Source organism: Phodopus roborovskii, unplaced genomic scaffold, assembly GCF_943737965.1.
Source record: "Phodopus roborovskii unplaced genomic scaffold, PHOROB, whole genome shotgun sequence".
Classification (NCBI taxonomy): Eukaryota; Metazoa; Chordata; class Mammalia; order Rodentia; family Cricetidae; genus Phodopus; species Phodopus roborovskii.
Genome location: NW_026126407.1, coordinates 6,984,001 through 7,010,309, shown reverse-complemented (window position 1 = coordinate 7,010,309; position 26,309 = coordinate 6,984,001). Strand labels below are relative to the sequence as shown.

The 26,309-nt window shown below is 52.3% G+C and overlaps 1 protein-coding gene across 4 annotated transcripts; it reads left to right on the top strand.

Annotated features, from left to right (window-relative positions):
* Window positions 1-1,220: 1,220 nt before the first annotated feature.
* Window positions 1,221-25,918, top strand: Myo1c (myosin IC). Of its 4 annotated transcripts, XM_051180008.1 has the most exons (33): window positions 1,221-1,442; window positions 7,988-8,143; window positions 8,234-8,349; window positions 8,785-8,983; window positions 9,066-9,146; window positions 10,620-10,799; window positions 10,881-10,979; window positions 11,183-11,296; window positions 11,382-11,453; window positions 11,796-11,915; window positions 12,034-12,116; window positions 12,318-12,423; window positions 12,528-12,608; window positions 12,855-12,946; window positions 15,669-15,763; window positions 15,840-15,886; window positions 15,986-16,066; window positions 18,422-18,527; window positions 18,613-18,730; window positions 19,219-19,332; window positions 19,409-19,485; window positions 19,747-19,815; window positions 19,915-19,999; window positions 20,101-20,260; window positions 20,479-20,562; window positions 21,134-21,227; window positions 21,321-21,376; window positions 21,490-21,625; window positions 21,708-21,778; window positions 21,860-21,957; window positions 22,037-22,136; window positions 22,497-22,529; window positions 25,907-25,918. In XM_051180008.1, the coding sequence occupies exons 1-32, from the start codon at window positions 1,368-1,370 to the stop codon at window positions 22,521-22,523; spliced, it is 3,192 nt and encodes a 1,063-aa protein (XP_051035965.1). In that variant the 5' UTR covers window positions 1,221-1,367; the 3' UTR covers window positions 22,524-22,529; window positions 25,907-25,918. The 4 variants fall into 4 exon arrangements, with proteins under 4 accessions (XP_051035965.1, XP_051035964.1, XP_051035967.1 ...); XM_051180007.1 differs by lacking the exon at window positions 25,907-25,918 and having other exon boundaries at window positions 22,497-23,783; XM_051180010.1 differs by lacking the exons at window positions 1,221-1,442; window positions 25,907-25,918 and adding an exon at window positions 2,168-2,314 and having other exon boundaries at window positions 22,497-23,783.
* Window positions 25,919-26,309: the final 391 nt, after the last annotated feature.

Below are 26,309 nucleotides of genomic sequence, written 5' to 3'. Positions count from 1 at the left end.
GAGAGGCGGAAAAAGGAAGGGGATTGCTCCCTCTCAGGCCCCAGGCAGGATATGGCTGTTCTGGGCCCACCCCTGACCCGTTGGGTGGAAACAGGAAATATGTGAGACTTGGTGTGTGCTGGGTCTCTGTGCCTGGCTCCGAGACTGATAAGAGCCATTGTGTGACCACTGGGATGAGCCTGCCCTGGATAGATGTGCTTCCCAGAGGAAGGAAGCTTTATAGGCCTTTCCTGGGCGGGGGAAGCTGAGGGAGAAAAGAGAAGGTGCCCGATCATCAGTGTCAGAGCAGTCCCAGAGGTTCCCTGCCCCTCCCATGCCAACCTCTCTTGGAAAAGTCTGTTTCCCCTGACTTCCCCATTCTCATTTCCTATAAGGAATGACTGGAGACCCAGAGCTCAGTCCCAGGCCAGGAAAATGTCAGCTGTGATTTAGCAACAATGAAAACAGAAAAACAGGAACACTGTGTGTGTGTGTTGGGGGATGCAGTTGAAAATAAACAGGGGGTACACACCCAGGAACTTACCTTGAGGCTCTAGTAGTGGGTAGGGCAGAGGGCTCTTGCTGTTCCCAATATCTGCCCAGCATGACCAGCCCTGGCCTCTGAAACAAGGTATAGTCAAGTGGTGGCACACACATGCAAGATCTCTGAGTTTGAGGCCAGCTTGGTCTACACAGTCAGTCCAGGACAGCCCGGGTGACAAAGAGAATCCTTGTCTCAAAAAAAAAAAAAAAAAAAAAAAAAATTGTAGTCAAGTGGTCAACACATTCCTGTCCTCCCAAGACTCAGATCACTTGAATTCAGGAGTTCAAGACTAGCTTAGATAACATTCGGACTTTTTTTTTTTAAAGGTGGGTAAGGCTCTCTACCTTCAGAGGCAGCTGAGTTGCAGGGACCTCAGTAGGGACAATGCCACATAAGGGATCCTCTTGGCTTGTGGAAAGATGTGCCCTCTGGTTAGAGGAATGGTGATTTGGCTCTCTAGCTGGTCTGGGAGAGGGCAGCTTGGGAGGCCCTGCCAAGGAGTTGCTAGGAAGGGAGGGGGTGGGGGTTGTCTCCTAACCTTTGACCTGGAACCCAGGGTCCCTCATGGGTGGATGCATCAGCTCCTCTGGTTACCTGAGACAACAGGCATTTCCTCCATCCTTCAGCCCCTCCTCTTCCTGCCCCAACCCTCTGGCCAAGAGACCTCCCAATCAGACCTGGACTGCTCCAGCTATGTCCTGAGAAACTGGACCAGCCACATCCCCTGGGGCTGGAGTTGAAGCAGAACCAACTGGCCATCCCAGCGTGAGCCAGCGGAGCAGCCAGAGCCAGTGGGCCGCTGGGCAGGTTTCGCGTTCTACAGGCTGGCTCTTCACATAGCGGAATGGCACTACAAGTAGAACTGATACCAACAGGGGAGATCATCCGCGTGGTCCATCCCCACAGGCCATGCAAACTTGTAAGCTGGGATGATACTATGGGCTGGGAGGAATGGTGGTAGGGTTTCTCCTAGACTGGGCGGCCTCCAGTACATCCATCTGGAAAGGGATGAACACTGAGATCTGTTCTGGTCTTTGATGGGAACAGAAACCTTTAGGGCAAGGAGTAAGTGGAAAGAAGGGGTAAGGGATTGCAGGCTACTAGAAGGAGTTTTTCTCAAATCAGAGGTTTGGATTTGAATTCCTCAGCCAGCTCCCTGAACCTAAATGGGCTTAGCTGGAAACTGAACATAGGTAGCAAGATGACAGTGCTCTGACACCAAAAGACTAGTACATATAAAAGTTGCAGGCGCACAGTACAGTTAGTGCCTTCCCTATGCCCGCCGGGCGCATACAACTGGTATTGTCCAACTCAAGCAGCATCATGGAACGAGAAGGTGGGTGGAGACAGAAAATTAGAAATGGGAAAGGACTGGCCTAAGACCCAAGGCAGTGTAGTGAGGGTCTAGTTTGCTTAGGACAGAGAACAGCATCTGGTGTTCCACTGAGAACTACATCGTGAGTTTTGTCTTCTACTGGAGGAATGTGTGTGTGTACGCGTGCGAGTGTAACTAAGATGGGTCTGGTCCTGCGACTTAGTAAATAAGTGCAGCACCAAACCTTGACGGGCGCTGGCCCCGGCCCTGGAGAGGGCTACCAACACGGGGCGGGGCTCAAGAGCACGCGCGCTCCCGCGCGCGCTCCTGAGTCTGGGCCTTGCGGGGGATGACGATAGGCGGCGGCCCGGCCCCTAGCGGGCCTTGGGCGGGGAGAGCGTGCCGGGGACGCGGACTCCCGAGGCGGCCACACCGTCCGGCCCAGCCCCCGTTGGGACACCCGAAGAGCCTAGCCGGTGGGTAAGCGCGAGAGGGGACGCGGACGCAAGGTCCTGGGTGGCCTTCGTTGGCAAGCTGGCCAGAGGAAGGGCCAGGCGGTTGGGCGCCTTTAGCGGCCAGAGCTGTGGTCGTGCTATCTCAGACCGGTTTTGCTGAGACAGGATCCGCTCGGCCCGACTGGTGCAGGGTCCCACGACCCGGAGGCACTGGGGCTCAGTCTCTTGGGGACGCACGCGGATAAAGCGCGGGCGCGGGATCCAGGCACCTAGTACTCCCTTAGGGCCACTCCCGCAGCCCTCCCTGCTCTGGGTTCCGGAGAAACTGGCTGAGCCCCGCCCCTTCCCGTCCTTCGCCCCCGGAGCCCAGGCGAGCCGTGATCCCTTCGAACCGATTGTGGAAATGAGGCGGGTGCGGGGCTCAGAGATGAATGGGAGAATGAATGAATGGCTGGCTCACTGTTTTATTCAATTCCGGCACGCGCCAGCCTCTTGCTCACACTCCTGCCCTCTGAGATTCATTCATTCATTCATTCATTCTTCAGGCGCCCACCATTGGGGTATTGAATCTCCAGAGAATGCCTAGCTTAGTTCTTGCCTAAGACTGGAGCAGTCTCTCGGCAGAGTCTGACAAGGAAACAGACGATTAGTACTTGATTTGGTAAGGAGGAGGCTGTGTGTCAAGGGAAATTAGAAAAGAGCTATGGAGAAGGTGACTATTGAGCTGATTCTTAGAGGATGACTAAGTGAGGTGGGGAGGCCAAGTGAGCTGCAGGTGCAAAGCCACGGACGCGTGCGGTTCCGTGTGGTTGGCGGTTGGCAGCAGTGGTACTTCCTGACTGTGTGTGGTAGTGGGTTAAGTGCGGAGAAAGAAGGGACTGGAGGGGACTACCGATGCAGTCATAGGTTCATACAGGCACACTGGTGTAAACCATGTACATTCACAAGGGCTTGACAAAGAAGCAGTGAGAGGCTTTGCACCTGGGGAACTGTGCTCTGTAAACCTCCCTTCCATTAACTTGAGACGTTAACTGTCAGATTTGCATTTATAAATGCCACAGGCCGATATGGGAGCTCTGATTGGTGGGAGGAAGACAGGGAGCAGTTAGACAGGTGTTATCTTGGTCCAGAAGAGGAGCAGGATGGAGAGGCAGGAATGAGGTTTTAGGAGGGTGGTGACTAGTGTAAGGGATGGAGAGAGAAGGACTGGTCTTAAATGCCAGGTCCTGATTACCAGCTGGAGATGTTGCCCTAACTCTCAGGAACAGTGAACGTGAAAACTCTGTTAGGAGCAAGGTGCTCTGTTAATTTTTGCTGGAGTCACAGTTAAAGGTTTCTGGCAGATCAGAGATCCATGGTTCTGGAGTTAGAATATCAGGCCCTGTGGGTAAACACCCCCTACTCCCTGCCTCTCCCCATCCCCCCTCACAGTTTCCTGAAGCCTCTAACGGTCCCTGATGGAGCAGGCTGGGCCCAGACCTAAACTGGATTTGATACTCTAAGCCAGGTGAGGAAGTGTACTTTTGTCATCTCAGCACTAGGGAGGCTGCTGGGAGGCCTGGGTTACACAGTGCGGCCAAAGGAGTAAGAGTGCCTGCTTTGTGCCCAGCACTGAGCTACAAGGGTGGCTGAGGTTTTGTTTTCCCTGCTCCAAGAGGCCATGTTTGCCTCCGTGGAAGCCACCTTAGGGTTGTTCAGAGCAGTTCCTCCAGCCCTGGAGGTTGGAGAAGCTTTTGTGGCTGTCCACAGCCCTTAACTCCACCAGAGGTGAGGCTTGGGAACACTAGGTAAGGGCAACTGAATGACCCAGAATGTCAGTTCCATTCCCTGGAGTTCCAAAACACATCTGCCCAGGTGGGAGGAGACCCAGAGGTGCTTTTAGGAAGTAAGTCTTGGGTCACTCATTGGCTTAGGTTGTAAGCCAGCCTGCAGCCAACCTTAAGCCCAGGGCCATTCTGTGCAGACCAATGTTCCCCAGTTGCCACCCCTAAAGCACATACATCAGTAGTCACATGACACAGGACCCTGTCCTTTGTCACTAGGACAGTGCAGTCCTGTTAACTGTTGGGAGGGATCAGAGCAGCCCAGCAGAAGTCCTGGATTCCAGTCCCATCCCTCTTACAAGTATAGAAATCTTGAACAAGGCAACTCACCTACCTAGTCTCAGTTCCCCCTTCTAAAATAGAATAGCAACACAGAACTCATGGTGTGGAGCCGGGCACTGATGAGAATGACATAAGCTCAGAACGCGCAGGAAGCGCCTGGCTGGCGGTGTCCCTCACATCCTCGGTTCCCCACTTCACTTACCCTCTCTGGACTCACACTTCTGTCCAGAGAGGTGGAGCAGGCCAGGAGAGGTTGCCCGAGCTGTGGCTGGCCTAAGGCCCACAGGGCGGCAGCGACACGCCCTCCTTCCGATGCGGGGCGGTGGCTGCGGGGGCGCCAGCGGGCATCCCAGGAATGCGGCTGCGCCATTCGGGACGGGTGAAGCCCGCGGGACCCCTCCACACGCGGATTCCCCTCATTCCAGCCGCTTGACGCGGCGGGGCGGGGCGGGGCGGGGCGGGTACTGCGGTCTTGAAGCCCCTCCCCCTCCAGTCCGCCCCTCCCACCCAGACTCCTCTGGCCAGAACCGGAGTTCTCTGAGGCCGCCTTAGGGGGAGGGGAACGAGCCCAGCTCCAGCTTGGGACTCCGAGCTATCCCTCTCTAAGTCTTCTAATACTCAGGGGTGGGCTGAAAGTCGTATCCTATCCACGATTTTAAACCCGGGGCATAATAGAGGACGCTCCCCCTACTCTGTCTTTTACTCATCTTCCACCTGCGACACCCATTCCCCTGGCCCGCTCCAAAGGGCCCATTTCCCAGCTGACGCTTCACGCCTCCCCCATCCCCCGGGTTGTGGTTCAGGCTGAGCTGTTGTTCACGAAGTAATGAACCATCTTTCCCCTCGAGGCTGCAGCCAGCACCTGTCGCAGGCTCACCTCCTCCCCAGGGAGTCCTGGTCCAAGGGGTGGGGGCCCTTTGGTGCTTTGGGGTCTTTACTCTGCCTTTCCTCCCTAGAACAAGTCTTTATCCTCTGTGTATGCATCAGGTTAACATCGGGCGAGAAACTGATAGGCCACTTGAGAACCCTTTGCAAGTGACAGATAGAGGCGCGCCGGGCGGGAGTGGGGAGGGTTTCCCCACTAGACAAGAAGAGTGGACTCAACCTCCAAGCGTGCGTATAGAATGAGCGTGGCTGGGAGAAAGAGGAAGAGGATAGTGGTGTTGAGGGCTTGGACAGTGCCTTAGTGCTTCATTTCAAGCAACCCAACAATTCTTCTGGCTGGTTTTAGCCTCGTTTTAAAGGTGAACAGTCTATCTCTTAAGAAGATATGGGACTTGCTCTTCCCCCCCCCCTTAGACATCAGTATGCCACAAGTGGTGGCAACTGAGCCAGAGCCCACCCCCCACCTCATACAAACACCTCCGGCCTAAAAGGGGCTGGTGCCTTCAGAGAGCCAGCTGGAAGCTGTAGTGGGGAGACTGCTGATGTTCTGGGTAGAGAGGATGGGAACTCTAGAGGGGCCAGAAAGGAAGAGATAAGAGGAACCCCAGGGGCACTGAGTCACAAGAAGGATGTTCAGGATGGAGCATAAGGGTATTGGTTGCAAATAAATGTAGTGAAGTCAGAAGGTGGCTGCCCACCCAGGAAACTCAGGCCTCTATAGGGACCATACTGTGGAAAAAGAGCACGCACTCTGCTGCCTTTCCTGGCCCTAGGGCTTGTGTTCTTTGCCGAGCAAGAGACTTTTTGAGAGATTTTCTCCCGGGACATCCTGGCACAGGTTTGTAATCTCAGCACTCAGGAGGCTGAGGCAGGAGGATCTTGAATTCCTGGACAGTTTGGGCTACGTAGTGGGGTTTAAAGAATAGAGCTGGTCCTCCCAGAGTGTGTATGGGGGTGGACAGTGTCCCGCACAGAGGCTCCGCCTGTCCAGGCGTGCCGGCCGTATTTGGACATTTCTTTCTATTTTTAACTTTCCCGGGACTCGAGGTTGGGGGTGGGGAGGGAAATCCTGCTTCCTCGGTGACCCACGGGCTTCAGCCCTGGGTCTCGCGCGGGGTGTCCGGCTCGTGTTGTAGACACGAGCCCGGAAGTGAGTTCCGGGGCTGTGTAAACGCGGCGGCCGCGCGGGTTCCGGGCCCCACCCTGGAACTAACGACGTTCCTCCTGGAAAACCTGACTCAGGCGGAGCCCTGGGCACGCAGGAGGCCCCGCCCCTCGGGCGCCCCCTCTTAGGTCCCGCGGCCCCCTCCCACCCAGCCCCGGCTAGGCCGGCTGCAGAGGGACCCCGGGGTCGAGGCTCTGAGCCCCAGAAGCCGCGGGGCGTGCGGGGGGGTGGGCGGTGCGGGGGGGCGGGCCGGCCCCTCCCTCGCTGACGCCGCGGCCGAACCCTGACCAAGAACGCGGGCAGCGGAGCGGGGCGCCAGGTCCGGCAGGATGCGCTACCGAGCGTCGGTGAGCAGGGGCGCGGGCGGGATGGGGGTCCTGGGTGTCGCTCGGTTGCCTGAAGCGCCTCCTGAGCTGGCTAGGAAGCAGACACGGCCCAGGAATTTTGGTGGAAAACGTCCCTGAAAGTTGCTAGGGCAGGAGGCCGAGGCCGAGAAGTCTACAGAACGCTCGGACCCAAGGCCATGCGCGTAGCCCCTGGTGATGGCTAAGATCCCCCACTGGAGACAAGACGATGGTAGCAGCGGTCGTGTTTGGCAGCAGCTTCGGGGTGGGTGGGTGGAGTGGTGGGCAGGTGTAAGGGAGGCAGGCCCTAGGCTCTTAGGGGTGACCTAGGAACAGAGACTCACTCCTGGGCAACTAGGGTCAGGGGAGCCGGTGAGTCCCTGGTACTTACAGCTACTCTCAATGTCTTCCTCTTCCTTGACCCTTAGCACTTTCTAAAATCTGCAGAACCTCATCCCTGGACATGGCATGGGGGTATAGCAATGCCTGTACTTGCCCCACCCTTGGGTGGCAGCTGGGATTTCCCCTGGTAGAACCCCCCCCAACCTCCTGAGGCTTCTCAACCGTGAAGAAACTGGGTAGCCTAGCAGCTGGAGTGGGGGAGTGGCTCCAGGCGAGGGAGGGCAGGCCCCCCCCTCTGGGGTGGGTGTCAAGTCCAGCTGGGGTGGTGGCCCATGGAGAAACCCTCACCTGGGAAGTCAGCTCTTGCTTGATCCCTGGGGATTTGGGGTTGGTGGGAGCAGGAGAAATGGCCTGTCCTTGTTTGCAGAATTCACTGAGCCATTTGTCCTCCAAAGCACCTGTAATACATAGCTGAGGGATTTGAGGTCACCTGAACTAACTCACTCCTCTTCACCGAGGAGGAAGCAGTCTTAAGAAAGGAGATTTGTCCAAGGTCAACACAACATTCTTTCTGCCATTCCTTCGAGCTCCTTCTCCTGACCCACCTTTCTCCACAAAAGCATTGCACCTCTCTGAATTCCATGCACTTTTCCTGTATCTGCGGGGTCCCTGGTGCTCCTGTGGGCTTTGTGCATGGCCCATGTGCTTTGTGTGACCCCGCCATATGTCCCAAACATGTTCTGTAGCCTGTGTCCAAGTGCCCCTGCCTTCCGCATCCTGCAGGTGGGGTAGGAGATGTGGCCTTGCTTTAACCTGCAGACTCCGACTTTGTCCTGTGGCTGGTTCTCTGCAGGCCCTGGGCAGTGACGGGGTGCGAGTGACCATGGAGAGCGCCTTGACCGCCCGGGACCGGGTTGGGGTGCAGGACTTTGTTCTGCTGGAGAACTTCACCAGTGAGGCTGCCTTCATTGAGAACCTCCGGCGGCGATTCCGGGAGAACCTTATTTATGTGAGAACTGTGGGTGGTGCCGGGGCAACAAGGGTGAAGGAAGTACCAGGAGCCTTCAGGAAAAGCTGCTGACCTTTCTCTGTCCCTTAGACCTACATCGGCCCTGTCCTGGTCTCTGTCAACCCCTACCGAGACCTACAGATCTACAGCCGGCAGCATATGGAACGCTACCGTGGTGTCAGTTTCTATGAAGTGCCACCTCATCTGTAAGTGTTTCTCTTACCGTTCCAGGAGTGACTTCCCCTGTCATCAGGCAAGATGACCCACCCAACCCCCACTCTGACATGATTCCTGACCCCTGCCTTGGGTGACTCACTGTTCACAACTGTGAGGAATCCCATGATTGCTCACCCCAGAGTTATCTCAGTTCTCAGTAGATGAGACTCTGGATCCTGTCCTCCAGGACCCTCAGGTCCCAGGAATGACTTATTCCTTTAACTATTTTAAAGTCTTCCACCTGGCTAGCACCCGATCTGAAGTGCTCCTTTCAGACCTCAGTGTGAGAGTGAACCTGGCCCCATCCTCAGCTGTACAGGTCTACCCTGTAAGGAATTCCGACCCTTTTATAAGAGTGGTCCAGTCAGATATGGGTGGGACGTCCCACCCTGTCCTGTGAACTCCCTGACAAGCCTCTGCTCCAGGTTTGCAGTGGCTGATACTGTGTACCGGGCACTACGTACTGAGCGGCGGGACCAGGCAGTGATGATTTCTGGGGAGAGTGGGGCAGGCAAGACAGAGGCCACCAAGAGACTGCTACAGTTTTATGCAGAGACCTGCCCAGCTCCTGAGCGGGGTGGTGCAGTGCGGGACCAGCTGTTGCAGAGCAACCCTGTGCTGGAGGTGAGGGGACTGCGGCAATCTGAGGAGAGGGTAGGACGGGCAGAAAATGCCAGGCTTCCCTCACATCCCCATCTACTCCCAGGCCTTTGGAAACGCCAAGACTCTCCGTAATGATAACTCCAGCCGGTTTGGGAAGTACATGGATGTGCAGTTTGACTTTAAGGTACCTGTGGGTGTATTGAAGCATTAGGAGGGGTCGGGTTTGCCATTCAGTAGGTTCAGTATTTGTTGAGTATTCACTGTGGGCCAGGCACTCTTCCAGGTGCTGCTGTTAGAGCAGTGACATCAGACAGATCTTGTCTTCTGGAGTGATAGGTGATAAACAGAAACACAATAATGTAAGCTTAGCAGAAAATAAGGTAAAGGTTGGAGCTGCTGCAGTTTTTTTGTTTTTTTTTTTAAATGAGATAGTCTCAATTTATAATCCAGACTGCCTTGAACTCCCGATTGTCATGCCACATCTTCCTGAGTAGCTGGGATTATAGGGGTGCACTGACACATCTGGGTCTGCAGTTTTAAAGCAGATAGGGAAGGCCTCCCTCAGCAGTGGCATTTCAGTAATGACTTGGTGGGACTGGGGAGCAAGTGTAGCAGATGCCTGGGGGAATGAGGCCAGGTAAGTGTGAGGGTCAAGGCCTTGCAGAGGTAGAGTTGTTAGTGTGTTTAAAGACTACAGTGACTCCAGAAATTGGAGGAGGAAACAAGGTACCAAGAAAACAGGAGCAGGAAGCCAGGGCCTTTTAGAATTTTGCAAAGGTTTTTTGTTTTGTTGTTTTTCCCCCCTGCCTTAGTGTAAGAATTAAACCAAGGACCTTAAATCATATGCAGAACACAGGCTACATCAGAGAGAGCCCTGCAAGAATTTTTTTTTTCTTTCAGCTAAGTGAAAAGAAATTATGAAAGGGTTTTGAATAGTAGCCTGTCATGATGCAACTTTCCTACTGAAAAGGTCATTCTAGCCTTTGTTGGGAGTAGATGATAGAGGAACCCAGCCAAGCTGGGAAACCGGTTAGGAGGCTGATGTAATAATGTAGGTGACAGATGACGGCGTCTCAAATCAGAGTGCTAGTCATAGAGGTGATGAGCAGAGGTTGGGTTCTGGGTTAAAGCAGCAGGATTGGCTGCTTGTTTGGATATAGGAAGTAGGTGAAAAAGAGGTTTCCGGGAGGACCGCAACCTTCCCTCTTGAAGAACTTGCAGGACAGAGTTGCCACTGATCAAGATGGGAGAGTGCAGTGCGAGCAGGAGTTAGTGTGGGAGAGGGAAAGCTGGAATGCATTGTCAGGCTTGTTAAATTTGCAGTGCCTGGCAGGCATACAAGTATGACTCGGAAGTAGAGAGAGTTAATCTCTCTTTCTCTCTCTTTTAAAAATGTGTGTGTGTGTGTGTGTGTGTGTGTGTGTGTGTGTGTGTGCGTGCACACACACTACATAACGTGTATGCCCACAGAGGTGAAAGCAGGTGTCACCCACTACACTATGTATGTGAAGAAACTGAGACCAGAATGGGTCCCCGAGCCCACTTACCTAGGAGCTGAGCTAGAATTAGAGCCCAGGTCTACTACAGGAGAGAAAGAGGAAGATGGGTTCTTTCTCCTGATCTAGCTGACCATCCCTGCCCCCCACCCTACCCACAGGGTGCCCCTGTGGGAGGCCACATCCTTAGTTACCTCCTGGAAAAGTCACGCGTGGTACACCAGAATCATGGAGAAAGGAACTTCCACGTCTTCTACCAGCTCCTGGAGGGGGGTGAGGAGGAGACTCTTCGTCGTCTGGGCTTGGAACGGAACCCCCAGAGCTACTTGTACCTGGTGAAGGTGAGTGGTTGGCAGGCAGGCTTGGCACCACCCAGGGGGGCAGAATGCCAGTACTGGCAACCAGCTGTGATCTTTCTCCAGGGCCAGTGTGCCAAAGTCTCCTCCATCAATGACAAGAGTGACTGGAAGGTCGTCAGGAAGGCGCTGTCAGTCATTGACTTCACCGAGGATGAAGTGGAGGTTAGGGCTCTTCTGCGGGCCCCACCCCCACCCCAAATTAACCCACTTCTTTTGGAACCCATTTCTACTTCAAGTTCCCTTCCCCCTGCTGAGTGCTTTACCAACCATCCCCTGCTGTATCTGAGCATCTCCTACTTACCCTTATGCTGATGTCCTGACCTCCCTGACCTCATAACCACCACATGCCCCTGCTGCCACCTCAGGACTTGCTAAGCATCGTGGCCAGTGTCCTACATTTGGGTAACATCCACTTTGCTGCTGATGAGGAAAGTAATGCCCAGGTTACTACGGAGAACCAGCTCAAGTATCTGACTAGGGTGAGTGTGGTGGGCAGAGGGCAAGCAAAGAGACAGCTGAGGTGAGAGAAACCAACCCCTCACTATGCCACCCCATCCTTGGCAGCTCCTCGGTGTGGAAGGCACAACGCTGAGGGAAGCCCTGACTCATAGGAAGATCATCGCCAAGGGGGAAGAGGTAAGGCTCAGATGGCCACAGAAACAGGCTCTGTGGCCAGTCCTAGGGAACCTTGCCCTTTTGTTCTCCTCTGCCTGTCTACAAGGGTCTTCAGTAGTGCTGGAGGGGCCTAATGTGGGAGCTTAGAGAGGTTCAGTGAGTCAGCCAAGGCTCCCACCTCCAAGAATGAGGCCCCTGTAACGGCTTCCTTATGGTGTTCTAAATAACACCACCACTCAACTGATTTAATGGAGCTCAGGAGACAGGGTAGTGAGAACTTCCTTGTCTGATGCCTGAGTCTGAGGGGAAGTAGGGCTGAAGGGTGTCTGTGGCATTCATCTCCTGTTTTATCATCTGTGGCAGCTCCTGAGCCCACTGAACCTTGAACAGGCCGCATACGCAAGGGATGCTCTTGCCAAGGCTGTGTACAGCCGCACTTTCACCTGGCTAGTCAGAAAGATCAACAGGTCACTGGCCTCTAAGGTGAGTACACAGACCATGCTGCTTCCAAGGAAGGCAGGAGGGTGGTCAGAGAGGCCTATGGCCAGGAGCTGGGGCAGACCCTGGGGACCCATGCTCTCTGCTGACTGGCTGGCCCTAGGATGCTGAGAGCCCCAGCTGGCGAAGCACCACAGTTCTTGGGCTCCTGGACATTTATGGCTTCGAAGTATTTCAGCATAACAGGTTAGTCCTGCACTTCTCAGCCCTGCCGGTCTCTCTGCTAATGTCCATGTTCTGCCCCTCTCCTCTGTCCCTTGCCTCTCATTCCCAGCCATGGTCCTGCTTTGCATCTCTTAGCCCTGCTGCTTGTGCCTGATCCTGTCCTTTCCCTGTCCCCGGCCTTGTGTTCCTGGCACTGCGGCGGGTTCTTCCACTGCCCCTCAGCTTTGAGCAGTTCTGCATCAACTACTGCAACGAGAAGCTGCAGCAGCTCTTCATTGAGCTGACTCTCAAGTCCGAGCAGGAGGAATATGAAGCAGAGGGCATTGCGGTACGTGCATGCCTGGGGTGCCCTGCATGTTATGGGAAGCTAGGCATTGGGAATCCCGGGAGAGAGTGGAACCCTATAATTGATGCCCTTCTCATTCTGTGCAGTGGGAATCTGTCCAATACTTCAACAACAAGATCATCTGTGACCTGGTGGAGGAGAAATTCAAGGGCATCATCTCCATCTTGGTACATCCTCTCTTCTTCTAGCCTCATGTTGGTTGGGTGACAGCCGGAAGCCTCCCTGGTGTCTTCTTGGGTCAGAATGTGGGGTTGGGCAGAGTAAGGTAGGATACTGGCCCAGGCTGCAGGCGCTCTGTTAGAACTCCCTAAGCTACGCCACTTTCTCCTGTGCCTGTGGGCTTCTTGCATGGTGTCCTCTATATCCATCATTACTTTTCCAATAAATCCCTCACCTTGTGCTTGGCCCTGCAGGATGAAGAGTGCCTGCGTCCTGGGGAGGCCACAGACCTGACCTTCCTGGAAAAGCTGGAGGACACTGTCAAGCACCACCCCCACTTCCTGACGTGAGTGGGCTGCTGGGGCAAGGGGCTCACATTCACCAGAACCTGTGGAAGGGCTGGGCTCCCTCCACAATGGCAACATCAGCTGTGAATCTGAAAGCATAGCTCAGTGGACAAGGGCTTGCCCAGCATGCACAGGACTCCTTTTGCATCCTCAGCACCCAAAACCAAACAAACCACTAACCACAAGCTAATCACAGAGAATGTGATGATGGGGACAGTACAAAAAGCCACTGTTGAACCTACCTCCTTAAGTCTTTTTTAAGAATGAAACTTGCTAAGTTTATTTTTTTTTTAAGCTTCCTTATTTGTAAATTGCTTTCTGTGTAAGGAATGTCCTACATTAAGGAGGTGGAGGCATTAGGATCTGTTCAAAGCCATCTTGGCTACATAATTCAAGGCTACGTGAGATCCTATCTACAAACAAAACAAAAAACAAAAGGGCTCTCGCTAAAGTGGGGAAGCTCAGCACACACACTGGGCACAGCTCATCTCCTAGCCAACGGCACCCTGTAAGGACACTTCTTGGGTTTTATCTTACCAAATCTCAGAAAAATTTACTCATTTAGTCAAGGTTATCTGTTTAGATTGTAGATGAATATCTCAGGGCTTTTGGAGTCAAAAGCTGTGAGCACTGTTTGCTTAATAGTACGTGAAACACACACCTTTAATCCAGCACTCCTGAGCAGAGACAAGCAGGTCTCTGTGAGTTCCAGGCCAGCCTGCTCTACTGAGCAAGAAAGAGAAAGGAAGAAAAAATGAAAGAGAGGGAGAGGAAGGAAGAAAGAGTGAGCAAGCTTGGCAATGGTGGTATGTGCTTTTAATCCCAGCACTCGACAGGCAGAGACAGGTGGATCTCTGAGTTCTAGGCCAGCCTGGTCTACAGGGTGAGTTCCAGGACAACCTCCAAAGGTACAGAGAGAGAGAAAAGAAAAAAAAAAAAAAAAAAAAAAAAAAAAAAAAGGAAAAGGAAAAGAAGGAAGGAATCAGGCAAAACATTTAGAGGGTTTTTTTCTGTAGCCCTGGGTGACCTAGAATTTAGAGATCTACTTGCTTCTGCCTTTGAAATCTTGGCCTTCAAAGCTTTCATCACCATATCTGGCATTGGTTAGTCCCCCTCTGTCTCTCCTCTCTCTCTGTCTCTTCTTCTCTCTTTCTCTCTCTTGTTTTTTTGAGACAAGATTTTTCTGTGTATCCCTGGCTGTCCTGAAACTTTCTCTGTGGACCAAGTTATCCTCAAACTCAGAGATCCTCCTGAGTGCTGGGATTGAAGGTGTTTGCAACCATGCCTGGCTGGTTTTGATTTTTTGAGACAGGATCTCATGTTGCCCAGTCTGCCCTGGAACTCACTGGGTAGCAAAGGATGACCTTGAACTCCTGATCCTATCTTCCTCTGCCTCTTGAGTGCTAGGGTTACAGGCATGCACCATCATACCAAACAATAAAATTCACTTGATTATGAAAATAGTACTGCTCATTAGAGAGTGTTGGAATGTGTGCAAAGCCTCTTGTGACCCTGTTACCCAGAGGTCATCATTGTTAACAATTCCAGGCATTTCCTTCCTGCCTCTTTCTATACATTTTTTTTTTTCCCCAAAGTCAAGAACTTACTGTGTATGAGGCTCAGGGTAATGTTATGTTCTAAAGTTTTTCCTGTATCATCAAGTGGAAAATTTTCTTCAAAATATGTTCTTCAAAAGCTGTGACCCATGGGGACTTGAAGCTCTCACCCTTCTTTGAGTGCTCCAGTGAGCCTCTCCAGGGTTTCATTTTCAGGGTTTTTTTGTTGTTGTTGCCTTTCTTTTTCTTTTCTTTCTTTCTTTCTTTTTTTTTTTTTTTTTTTTTTTGTTTGTTTGTTTGTTTTTTTGTTTTTTGTTTTTGTTTTATTTGATTTTGGAGACAGGGTTTTGGTGTTAACAGCTCTGGCTGTCCTGGAACTCACAGAGATTTTCCCTGCCTCTGCCTCCTGAGTGCCAGGATTAAAGGCATGCACCACCACACCCAGTGGTTGTTTTGATTTTTTGAGACAGGGTTTCTCTGGGTAACCCTGACCGACCTGGAACTTGCTATGTAGACCAGGCTGGCCTCATACTCACAGAGATCCGCCTTCCTCTGCTTTAAAGGCATGTGCCACTACCACCCCACTGGGTGTTTGTGTTGTTTTGTTTTTAGGTATTGAAGATGGGACCTAGGACTTCATGCATGCTAGGCAAGCATCCTACCAGTGAGCTACCTTGAAACCTGTCCTCCAGGTTTCTTTGTGAAAGCAAGGCTACCATATTAGTCTTTATGCTTTAGATCTTTCTTTGCCTGGATCTCTGGGTAGTTGCTCAGAATAGTTCTTAAAAGTAAAAAATGAGCTAGAGGTTGCAAGCATATTTAAGATTTAAGCAATCTCTTAGGACAGATTCTACTCTGAAAATGGAGAGGACAGCTTTACCACCCTCTAAACAGCTGGGTAGTGGCCAGAGGCAATGAAAGTAGCCCTAAACCAGGCATGTTTAAACCCAAGTTCCTAGTCCTAGCTCCTGGGCAAGTTTGTCTGCTGCTCTGAGCTTCTTGAACTCTACATCAGGCCTCATTCCTGCACAGTCTGCCACATTGTGTGCAGTTTGTAAGCCAGCCCAGAGGCCTGCTGGCTTCTTCCTGGATGGCTCTTCAATCTTCAACAGGCAGGGGCATGCCCCATCTCAGCAATCTAGTTTCCTGTCCTTGTCACCCTCAGGCACAAGCTTGCTGACCAGAAGACCAGGAAATCCCTAGGCCGAGGGGAGTTCCGCCTTCTTCATTATGCTGGAGAGGTGACCTACAGTGTGACTGGTGAGAATCCTGACTCTGGGTCCCATGGGGCAAGGAGGGGGCACTCCTTCACCTGTCATCTGTTCTCCCCTTTCAGGGTTTCTGGATAAAAACAATGACCTTCTCTTTCGGAACCTGAAGGAGGTGAGGAAAACTCAGGCGGACTGAAGGGGGTTGGGTACCCACAGCTCTGTGCATCTCTGGCTTTGTGCTCAACCCTGTGACCCCTCTTCTGCCTCACAGACAATGTGCAGCTCGATGAACCCCATCATGAGCCAGTGCTTTGACAGGAATGAGCTCAGTGACAAGAAGCGGCCTGAGACGGTGCGGAGGCTATGACACTGGAGTGGTGTGTGTGCGTGCCTGAGTGCAGATCACAGCCTGTGTGGCACTGTGACTGTGAGCGTGTTTTAACACCCTTGTGCAGGAGGCTGCTCTCAGGACTGCCTGCCTATCCCCACCCCCGCCCCAATTTCTGTGACATTTATTTGTGTGTGTGTGTGCTGTGGTGTGAGTGGAGGTCAGAAGACAACTTACTGGAGTCAATTCTCTTTCCACCACATAAGTCTCAGGGATCAAACTCAGGATGTCAGACTTGCCATGCCAGGAAGTGTCATTGCCCAGTGAGCCACCTCCCTGGCCTTTCTTTGTTTCTAAGTGCATACCTGTGTGCCCACCTTTCTCCATATGTAGACTGTTGTATATCTACGTGCTTCTCTCTGTATGGGTACCCATGGCATACCAGCCTGCATGGGCACTTGTGTGTATCAGCCTAGTCAGCAAACATCTCTCAGCTCTGAGGAATCAGAAACAAATAGATCCTCTCACAGCCAGGTGCATGGGTGCTTTGGGAACCATAGCAAGGGAGTAGTCTGCCTGAGGGGCTGGAGAGTCTGGGAAGGCTTCAAGGCAAAGGCAGCGTTTGAGGTGAGAGAATGAATGAGTGCTTGTCAAGTGGACCCGGAGGAGGGTGCTGGAGGCGGCAAGGGGTGAATATATTACAAGCAGGGGTCAAGGAAAGCTACATAGTAGTAGAGGAGAGTCTGGAAAAGGCAGCTGGAGGCAGTGGTGCCAGATGCAGGCAACCTTCAGCCAGCTAAAGGCAGAGATGCAGCTGTTGGACTGAGCCAGGAGAGGTCATCCCACCTCCAGGTCAAGAGGGAGAGAGGACCAGAGTACTTCGTGTGGCTCACAGAGCCATTGTGGCGCCTCAGGAACCTGCCTCTGCCTCTGTCCTCCATGTCTTCTGAGCTGCTGCCTCTGCCAGCTGGTGTTGTAGGCTTTCTTTGGGTCGCCAGCTAGTTCCCTAATTATGACACAGAAATTTATTATTATGAATGTTCGGCCTTAGCTTAGGCTCGCTTCTTGCTAGCTCTCTGTCTACATTTGCCTTGGGACTTTTTACATGGTTTTTTTTTTTTTTTTTTTTTTTTAATCATTCATGTTACTGCTTCCTCTATGTCTGGCTGACTGGTAGCTGGTTGGCTGACTCTCCAGCTGGCCCCAGGCATCTCCCTCCCTTTCTCCCCCTTTCTCTTTTCTCCTCAAGCCTAGATTCTTCCTCCTCCTAATTTTCTCTGCCAGTCAGCCCTGCCTATCCCTCTTCTGCCTAGCTATTGGCAATCAGCTTTTTATTAGACCAATTAGGTGCCTTAGGCAGACAAAGCAACACAGCTTTACATCATTAAAACAAATGCAGCATAAACAAATGTAACACACCTTTACATAGTTAAAGTGATAGTCTGCAACATTTAACATGTGTATTGCATCTTTATATAAAATAATATTCCACAACAAGCCAGTCAGTATCTTCCCTACTCAAGACACCTACCTACACAACCTGCCCTGCCCGTACTCTGTAGCTTGCTTCCCACTTTTGTATCCAGAGATGGCCCCAAGTGGACCCTTTCGTGTCCAGCCACCTTCCTTTTCTTTTCCTGACTCGGCACAGGGATCACTCTCCACCCAGTCTCTCAGGTCAGGGACCTTTCCAGCTGGGTGATGCTGTTCCGGGTCAGCCCCTGTTATAGGTCCTCTTCATGGTTTCCCGGTTCCCCACCAGCTCCTACCAATCCATCTCTCACATAAGTGCTGGAGAAATAATCTAACACGATCTCATTGCCACTCCCTTGCTCCACATTCCTCATTGGCTCTCTGTTTCCCTAAAGATAAAATCTAGTCTCTCCAGTGTAAACTCTTCTCTGCTATTCTGCCTCTTCATTCCTTAAATCCTTGCCAGGATTATAGTTCCCTGTGTGCCAAGCCTTTGCTCAGCCATCCATCTGCCTGGACTGCCTTTCTCTCCTGCTGTCTCCTACTGACATAATTTCACTTTAGGGTCACTTCCAGATCTTCCCCAGCGCACTTTACTGATCACTTCTCTCAAAAAATAGGGGGTAGGGGTATCTCAGTGGCGGGATTCTCTCCTAACACTTAAGGCCCTGACTTTGTTCTTCAGCACTAGGAAGAAGGAAAAGAATAAAAAATAAAAAAGAGGTGGGGTGTGGCATTGCCAGGAGACCTGAGCAGGCGAGCTGGGTTTCTAAGCTGAGGTCTCTAACTGGCTAGAAGGAAGTGGGGTGAAGTCTGGCTCTCCCTATTGTGAGGCAGGGGTAATGGGGGGAAGGTGGGGCCTCAGCCTAGTCCCAGCCAACCTCCTATGCCCCGTCGGCTCACCAGGTTGCCACACAGTTCAAGATGAGCCTCCTGCAGCTAGTGGAGATCCTGAAGTCTAAGGAGCCTGCCTATATCCGCTGCATCAAGCCAAATGATGCCAAACAGCCTGGTAGGTTCTCTGCCCACCCCACCCCACCCCTACCCCACCCCCAGCAGTGAAAGCCTGAGGACCATCTTTGTTATCTTCCTCTTAGGTCGATTTGATGAGGTGCTTATCCGACACCAGGTGAAGTACCTGGGACTGATGGAGAATCTGCGTGTGCGTAGAGCTGGCTTTGCCTATCGTCGGAAATATGAGGCTTTCTTACAGAGGTGGGTGGGGTCAGCCCACCGTAAATGGGTAAGGTGGGAGGATGAGGGCCTCCTGGAACCTTCAAGGGAGAAGGGGCATTCATTGCTCTAGTTTAGATATGAGGGTTCAGAGGCCCTCAGCTGCTCTGGGACCCAGGCCAGGAACCATTTTACACTATGGGCCTAATGTTAGTGTTGGAAAAGAAGACACAAGGCACACACACAACCCCACCCTCCTGAAGCCCCTGGTGAGGAGCATATTGGCGGGCTGCCACTAGAGACTGTGGTGACAAGAGCTCAGAGAGGGTGTTGTGGTTTTGTAATTATTCAGAGGACAGGACCTGAGCCAACCAGGATATAAATCCCATCTCTGCCTGCATTACTTCAGGTCCCCTATCTTTATGGGGGACCCTCAGGCATGTGGACCACATACCAGTGAGTGGGGGCACCTATAGACACGCAACAAAGCAGAGGGGCCTCCAGAGCAGACTCTGGCTCCCCGTCCCCAGGTACAAGTCACTGTGCCCAGAGACATGGCCCGTGTGGGCAGGACGGCCCCAGGATGGCGTGGCAGTGCTGGTCAGACACCTCGGCTACAAGCCCGAAGAATACAAAATGGGCAGGTGAGTGGGGCCTGTTCCTGGTGCCTGGAGGATGGAGGAGATGTCATCCAGAGGCTGACCGCTGCTGTCCTCCCAGGACTAAGATCTTCATCCGATTCCCCAAGACCCTGTTTGCCACAGAGGACTCCCTGGAAGTCCGACGGCAGAGCCTAGGTGAGAGCACTCACCCTTGCTGTCCCATGGGGGTCTTGGACTTTCTCTTCAGGAAACCTGCCCGCCCTCATTCCTCCTTCCCCACCCTAGCAGAGGCCACCAGCCTCCCTAGTCAGTCCCATTCCCCACACTTCATTGGCTGTCTTTCATTGACTCTGCCTCTGACGGTCCCTTCCTTACTCAGCTGTTCTTCATTCATGCCATTGACCAGGCCAGGCCCTTGCCTAAGCTTTGACAATTTATTTTCTTCCCCAACCACAGCCACCCAGATCCAGGCAGCCTGGAGGGGCTTTCATTGGCGGCAGAAATTCCTGCGAGTGAAGCGATCAGGTGAGAGGTCCCAGGGATCATTTGGAGGGGCAGGGTCTAGGGGATGGATGAACCACCATAGTGAGAAGACAGAGGTCAGTGATATTGTGGTATCCACAGCCATCTGTATCCAGTCATGGTGGCGTGGCACACTGGGCCGGAGAAAGGCAGCCAAGAGGAAGTGGGCCGCCCAAACTATCCGTCGGTGAGTACTTGGGTTCCATGAGGTGGACTACAGGTCCAGGTGGGTATGGGGATCAGTTGTCAGGTTCCTCACCCGAGCTGTGTCTGGATCGCCACCCCTAGGCTCATCCGTGGCTTCATCTTACGCCATGCACCCCGTTGCCCTGAGAATGCCTTCTTTCTGGATCATGTGCGCACATCGTTTTTGCTTAACCTGAGGCGGCAACTACCCCGGAATGTTCTGGACACCTCCTGGCCCACGCCCCCACCTGCTCTGAGAGAGGTCTGTGGATCTCCTGTACTGAGTTAGGGACATCTGTCAAAGTACTTAGAGGGGGTCTCCAGAGAGGTGGCCAGGGATAGGAAGCAGAGCTGGGCTATGAAAAAGAGTTCTCCAGGGAGAAAACTCCAAAGGACTGTCTGGCTGGAGGGGCCTGTTTGGGGGTTTTCGGTGGGAATGGAAGAAGTCTGGAAAGGTGTGTGACCCTGCTCTTTCCACAGGCCTCAGAGCTGCTACGGGAGCTGTGCATAAAGAACATGGTGTGGAAATACTGCCGGAGTATCAGCCCTGAGTGGAAGCAGCAGGTGTGGGGAGCAGGGCCAGCAAGTGTTCAGTCCTAGGGGCTCTGAGGATAGCAGGCATTGCAGGAGGTGTGCTAGCAGAGAAGGTGGGGGGGGGTGCTTTACCTGGTCCAGGGCCTCTCATTGGACTTGAAGTGGAGGCTGCAGTAAGTCTGGAGAAGTAAACAGAACTCCTGTTGGGGGTCATCTTGCCTCGGTTGGTAGAAGCTAACGAGAGCCCTGACTGGTCCAGCTTCACACGCACTGATCAGCGTCAGTGGTGGATGTACCTTCTGTATACCAACATGGTGTCGGATGATGATGGGGACCCACCCAGCTCACATAACCTGTGAGCTACCTACATGACCCTACGATGGACCCCAATCTCAGGCTTAAAGACCTGATGGGAATCATTTCCAAAACTAGGCCTGGAACTTGACAGTCCTGTCTTGTTTGGTGGGGACAGTGGGTAAGGAAGGGTGGAGCCGATGGGAGTGTTGGGGGCAAGGCATTAGATAGCTGATGAGGGAGCTGTTGGGTCTGCTGTCCAGATGGTCCCCAGTGCTTTGACACTGTATTCTTTTTGTCTCCTCAGCTGCAGCAAAAGGCTGTGGCTAGTGAGATTTTTAAGGGCAAGAAGGACAATTACCCCCAGAGTGTCCCCAGACTCTTCATTAGCACACGCCTTGGTAAGCCCCCCGCTTTTCATCCCCTGAGCCTCCCAGCACCATCCTATCTCCTCCTGGCTGTACCTGGCTTTCTTCTCTCCATCCTGGTTGCAGGTACAGAGGAGATCAGCCCCAGAGTGCTTCAGGCCTTGGGCTCTGAGCCCATCCAGGTAAGAACCCATCACAACTCTAGCTCTCACAGTTCCTCTGTCCAAGGGTTAGAGCAGTGGGCAAGGAAGTTGTCCCTGGAAGTCCTCAACCCCTATTCTGCCCCTGTCTCTAGTATGCTGTGCCGGTGGTGAAATATGACCGCAAGGGCTACAAACCTCGCTCCCGGCAGCTGCTGCTCACACCCAGTGCTGTGGTCATTGTGGAGGATGCCAAAGTCAAGCAGAGGATTGACTACACCAACCTAACCGGTTAGCCAGAGTTGAGGCTTGCAGGGGTGGGAAGGAGCCCCGGTCTGACCATTGCTCCCTAACCTCTGCCCTCTCCTCTCAGGAATCTCTGTCAGCAGCCTGAGTGATAGCCTATTTGTGCTTCATGTGCAGCGTGAGGACAATAAGCAGAAGGTACCCCATCAGGGCTCGGGAGGTGGGCGGGGCCCCAGCCCTGAACCAGGTTTGACTCATTCTTTGCGTCTTACTCAACAGGGAGATGTGGTGCTGCAGAGTGACCATGTGATTGAGACACTGACCAAGACAGCCCTCAGTGCTGATCGTGTGAACAATATCAACATCAACCAGGGCAGGTAAAGCACACTGGGGCAGGAGGCCACCCTAGGGGGTCCTTCTCTATGAACAAATCTTCATGCTCTTCCTTGCCTTCAGCATCACATTCGCAGGAGGTCCAGGCAGGGATGGCATCATTGACTTCACATCTGGCTCAGAGCTTCTCATCACCAAGGCTAAGAATGGCCACCTGGCTGTGGTGAGTGGGACTTAGTGATGAGTCTAAGGTAGAGCCATTGATGGCCAAGCCCTCCTTGGAGTATGTGTCCACTGTCCCCTGTTTGTTGCCTGCCCATGAAGTCCTGAGAGAGGGGCTGCTTGGGCCCCTATGGTGGCCATAAAAGAGTTATAATCAGGAGGGCAATGGGGAAGATGGAGGGAACAGTGATGCGCACGTGGGGAAGTTCACTCTGGCCAGAGCAGCCAGGGACAGAAAAAGGCTCCAGTACCAAGGCCGCTAGGCTCATCAGCTCAACTCCCTAACCTGCTGCAGGACGATCACCCTCAGCCTAGAAGTACCTGCAGTTCCTCCACTCACCACTGGGCTTCTCCCCAATAGGTGGCCCCACGGCTGAACTCCCGGTGATGAAGGAAGGCACCAGTGGACCTCTCCTGACTCCTGATGCTTTGCTTCTTCCCCTCCCCCCTCCCAGTTACCAAAGACTAGAGCTTCCAGTCAGGGATCCAGGGACACCCCCGAAGCCCACCTGCAAACTCCTGCCTCCTGCGCACCCTCTCATGAGGTGATGGTAGGGGGCCAGGGAGCTACCCCAGGAGTGGGCCAGGCCGGGCCGCAGCAATAGAAAAGCAGGGGCCTGAGTAGACCAGGCCAGCCCTCTGCTGATGCCAAATATCTGAGAGAAGGGAATTTTAACTGAGGTTTTCGCTGAGATTTTTTGATGCTTTATAGGAAACTATTTTTTTAAAAAAGCCATTTTCCTACCCTAAACACACTGGATGTGTTTTACTTACTCAAACAGGGCAAGGAATGTAGCTAATACATTGGGTGGGCTGAGCTGTGGGGCCCTCTTCTCTGGCCAAGCCTCTTCTCCTTATTCCCTTGGCACTTTGTCCACCCACCTGCACCTTTTGCAGCCCACTCTGACCTCCGCCTGGGCGCTGAGACCACCTTTGCCTACCCCATCTTCCTGCCTTAAGAATCCCCTTTTAGGGACTGGGGGTGTAGTCCAGTGGTAGAACTGGTGCTAAGCATGTGTGAGACCCTGGATTCAATCCCCAGCATTAAAAACAAAGTTTTTAATATTTCCACCTCATTCTGAGGGCATCCTGGAGTGGGGAAAAGTCTTAAGACTTTGGAAGACATCAGAGAAATTATCTAGTCCAGGTTCCCTGGAGTCACAGAGCTGGAGACAGGCAAGCCACGGAAGGAAGGCTTGTCCAGTAGCAGGTTGGGGCAAATCCTAAAGCGAAGCCCTATCCTCAGCACACCTCACTGCCTTTTCCAGGGCCTCAGGAGACCCATCAAGTGAGGATCATGTCTTAAGTATGCACCTGGCTCTCTGACCAGCATTCAACCGTGGGAGCCACCAGGTTGTCTTCTGCCTGGGTCTATGCCTTAGGATGGCAACTCCTCACACACACACTTTGAACCCAGTTTAAGGATGCTAGGGTCTTTATTGGCCTGGGTACCTCTGTGACCTGGGAGCATGGGGCCAGGGCTAGCCTTGGAGGAGCTGCAGGGGCATCACCTCTTTCTGCTGCTTCTTTTGACTGCACAAGGCCTTGGGTTTGCCCAGCTCCCTCCATGCCCTCTGGGGTTCTCAGCCCACTGCTGACACTTCTGCAATCCAGAGAAACACTAAATAAAGCAATAAGTGTTTGCCAACAGTTTCCCTGTGAGTTCCGGCGGGGGGTGGGTGGGAGAAGGCCCTAGAAGGCAGCCAGGGACTTGGTGCTACAGAAGAGGGGAGAAAGGGAGGCCTACTTAGGAGCAATAGTGAAACCAAGTTGGGTGTAGTATTGCATGCCTTAATCCCAGTGCTGAGGAGGCAGAAGCAGGTGGACTGGATTGATGTGACTCCTAGGCCAGCCTGGCCTATATACCAAGTTCCAGGACAGCTAGGGCTATGTAGAGAGCCTTCCTCAAAAGAAATAAAAAAAAATAAAAAAAAAAAAAGATACCAGTGGCTGTACTATGAACTGTCTACCAGAGGCTGTTCAACCTGGCACAGGGCTCTGGATTCTGGCTTTGGGTAAACAAACATCTGGTATGGCTTGTTGAACCGAGGAGGCCTAGCATGGGCAGTGCAAGCCCAAGAATCTGTTGATGCAAGACAGACTCAGGTGGAGAGGGGTGAGCACTTCATAGAGAAGCTGGTGTTTAAGGTAGCTCAGAGGGTTGCCCCTGGCCCTAGTTCTGCAGGTGCTGAACCCAGGTCACAGTGGCTTGTCAGCAATGGGCATTTTATTGTCCTGAGGAGGGCTGCTTCTAGGTGTTCTAAAGACTTGTTAGAAGAAATGTCTGGGACCAGATCTAGGCTTAACTTTCTCTGGGTGCTCCCGAAGGAATCACCCACACACACACTGGTGAGAGCACTACTACCAGTTCCAGGCTTTCATTTTATCAGGACCAGGAAGGAAATGCTTCTTCTCTAATAAATGAAAGCCTCTGAGCTAACTTTAGTGCACTGGAGTGAATGGGATGCTCTAGTCATTGTAGTTAGTATATAGTGATTGGCAAGCCTGGGTTACATGCCTGCCTGCCTGCCCTGCATCCACAAGCAAAGACCAAAAATGGGAAAGGGATGACTCCATCAAAGACAATCTGTTTCCTCTGCAGAAGACTGAATGCTGCAAGCAGCCACCTGCTCACAACTGGGCAGTAGAACATTGAGGAGCCTGACAACAGGGAGGTTCATCATGACAGACTGCATGCAGGGCCATAAGGAAAGGCTTAGTGCTGTTCTCTTAGGGCTTGTAAAACACAAGTTCCCAGAGAATATGGGATTCAATGTCATCTTGTAAACATATTCCCCAAATTAATTTCCAGAAAAAAAACCATAGCAGGGACCAATTAGAGGTACTTTCTATTAGTCTAAGGAAGGTGTAAAAATAACCTATCAGCTGGGTGGTGGTGGTACACGCCTTTAATCCTAGAACTCTGTGAATTCCAGGCCAGCCTGGTCTACAAGAACTAGTTGTAGGACAGCCTCCAAAGCCACAGAGAAACCCTGTCTGGAAGAACCAAACAATAAAAATAAAAAAATAACCTATCAATGCTATCAAAAGTAGCAGTGACTCCAAGAAGCTGATAACATAGACACTGAGTTCGGTGCAATTATGGCTTTATAACTATATATTGTAAATTGGGCAGAGGCAAGCCTGATTTACATTGCAAGTTCTAAGCCAGTGAGACCCTGTCATATTTTCTTTTTAAAGCCATGAGTGTTAGCAGGACGTCCTAGGGAAATCTTTAAGGGACAGAGAAGTGGAGAGGATGTGTTAGGACAGGCATGTAGTTTGTGATTTTAGATGACCTGGTCAGAGAAGGCCTCATTGAGGAGGCAATATAGAACAGAGTTCTGGTAACACATAATTTTAATTCCAAAGCTTGAGAAACAAAGGCAGGAAAGATGTGATTTCAAGGCCAGCATGGCTGACACGGGAAAACCATGTTTCATAAAAACCTAAACCTATGCCCAGCATGGTGGTGCACACCTTTAATCCCAGCACTAGGGAGGCAGAGGCAGGTAGACCTCTTGTGAGTTCTAGGCCAGCCTGGTCTACATAGTTCCAGGACAGCTAGAGCTGTTACATAGAGAAACTGTCTCAAAAAACAAAAGGCCCTAAATCTAGGCCATTCATGATAGCACATACTTCTAATCTCAGCACTTGGGAGGTAGAGACAGGAGAAGCAGCCTGATCTACACAGTAAGTTCTGGGCTAACCCAGGCTGCAAAGGGATAACCTGTCTTTTAAATACCAATGAAGAGACAGTTGGGTGAAGCACACCAGTGGACAAATGGAAGAGAAGAGATGAGAAAGGAGGAAGGAGACTAACCCTGATACCTGGAGTAAGAGTGGTCCCGATAGGGAAGAGTGAGTGCAAAGAAGGCCTGTGCCGTGGGCGTTAGAGGGAAAGGTTGTTGTTGTGTTGAGTAACAGTCCTGGCCTTCCTAGAACTCACTGTGTTCTAGGCTGCCCTTTGAACTCATAGAGAGCCGCCTGTCTCTGCCTCCCAAGTGCTGGGATTAAAGGCATGTGCCACCACTGCCCAGCTTAGTTAAAGTATCCATTGCTGTGAAAAGACACTATGACCAGGGCTACTTGTATAAAGAAAACATTTACTTGCGATAGCTCACTCACAGTTTCAAAGGTTCAGTCCAATAACAACATGATGGGAGCATGGAGG

What these genes read in the sequence shown, in the direction of transcription:
- Myo1c (XM_051180008.1), top strand. Translation starts at nt 1,368, where the DNA reads ATGGCACTACAAGTAGAACTGATACCAACAGGGGAGATCATCCGCGTG. An exon ending in AAATGATGCCAAACAGCCTG is followed by an intron (nt 18,528 to 18,612) that starts GTAGGTTCTCTG and finishes TCTTCCTCTTAG; the next exon opens with GTCGATTTGATGAGGTGCTT. An exon ending in TGGGCTCTGAGCCCATCCAG is followed by an intron (nt 21,377 to 21,489) that starts GTAAGAACCCAT and finishes CCCTGTCTCTAG; the next exon opens with TATGCTGTGCCGGTGGTGAA.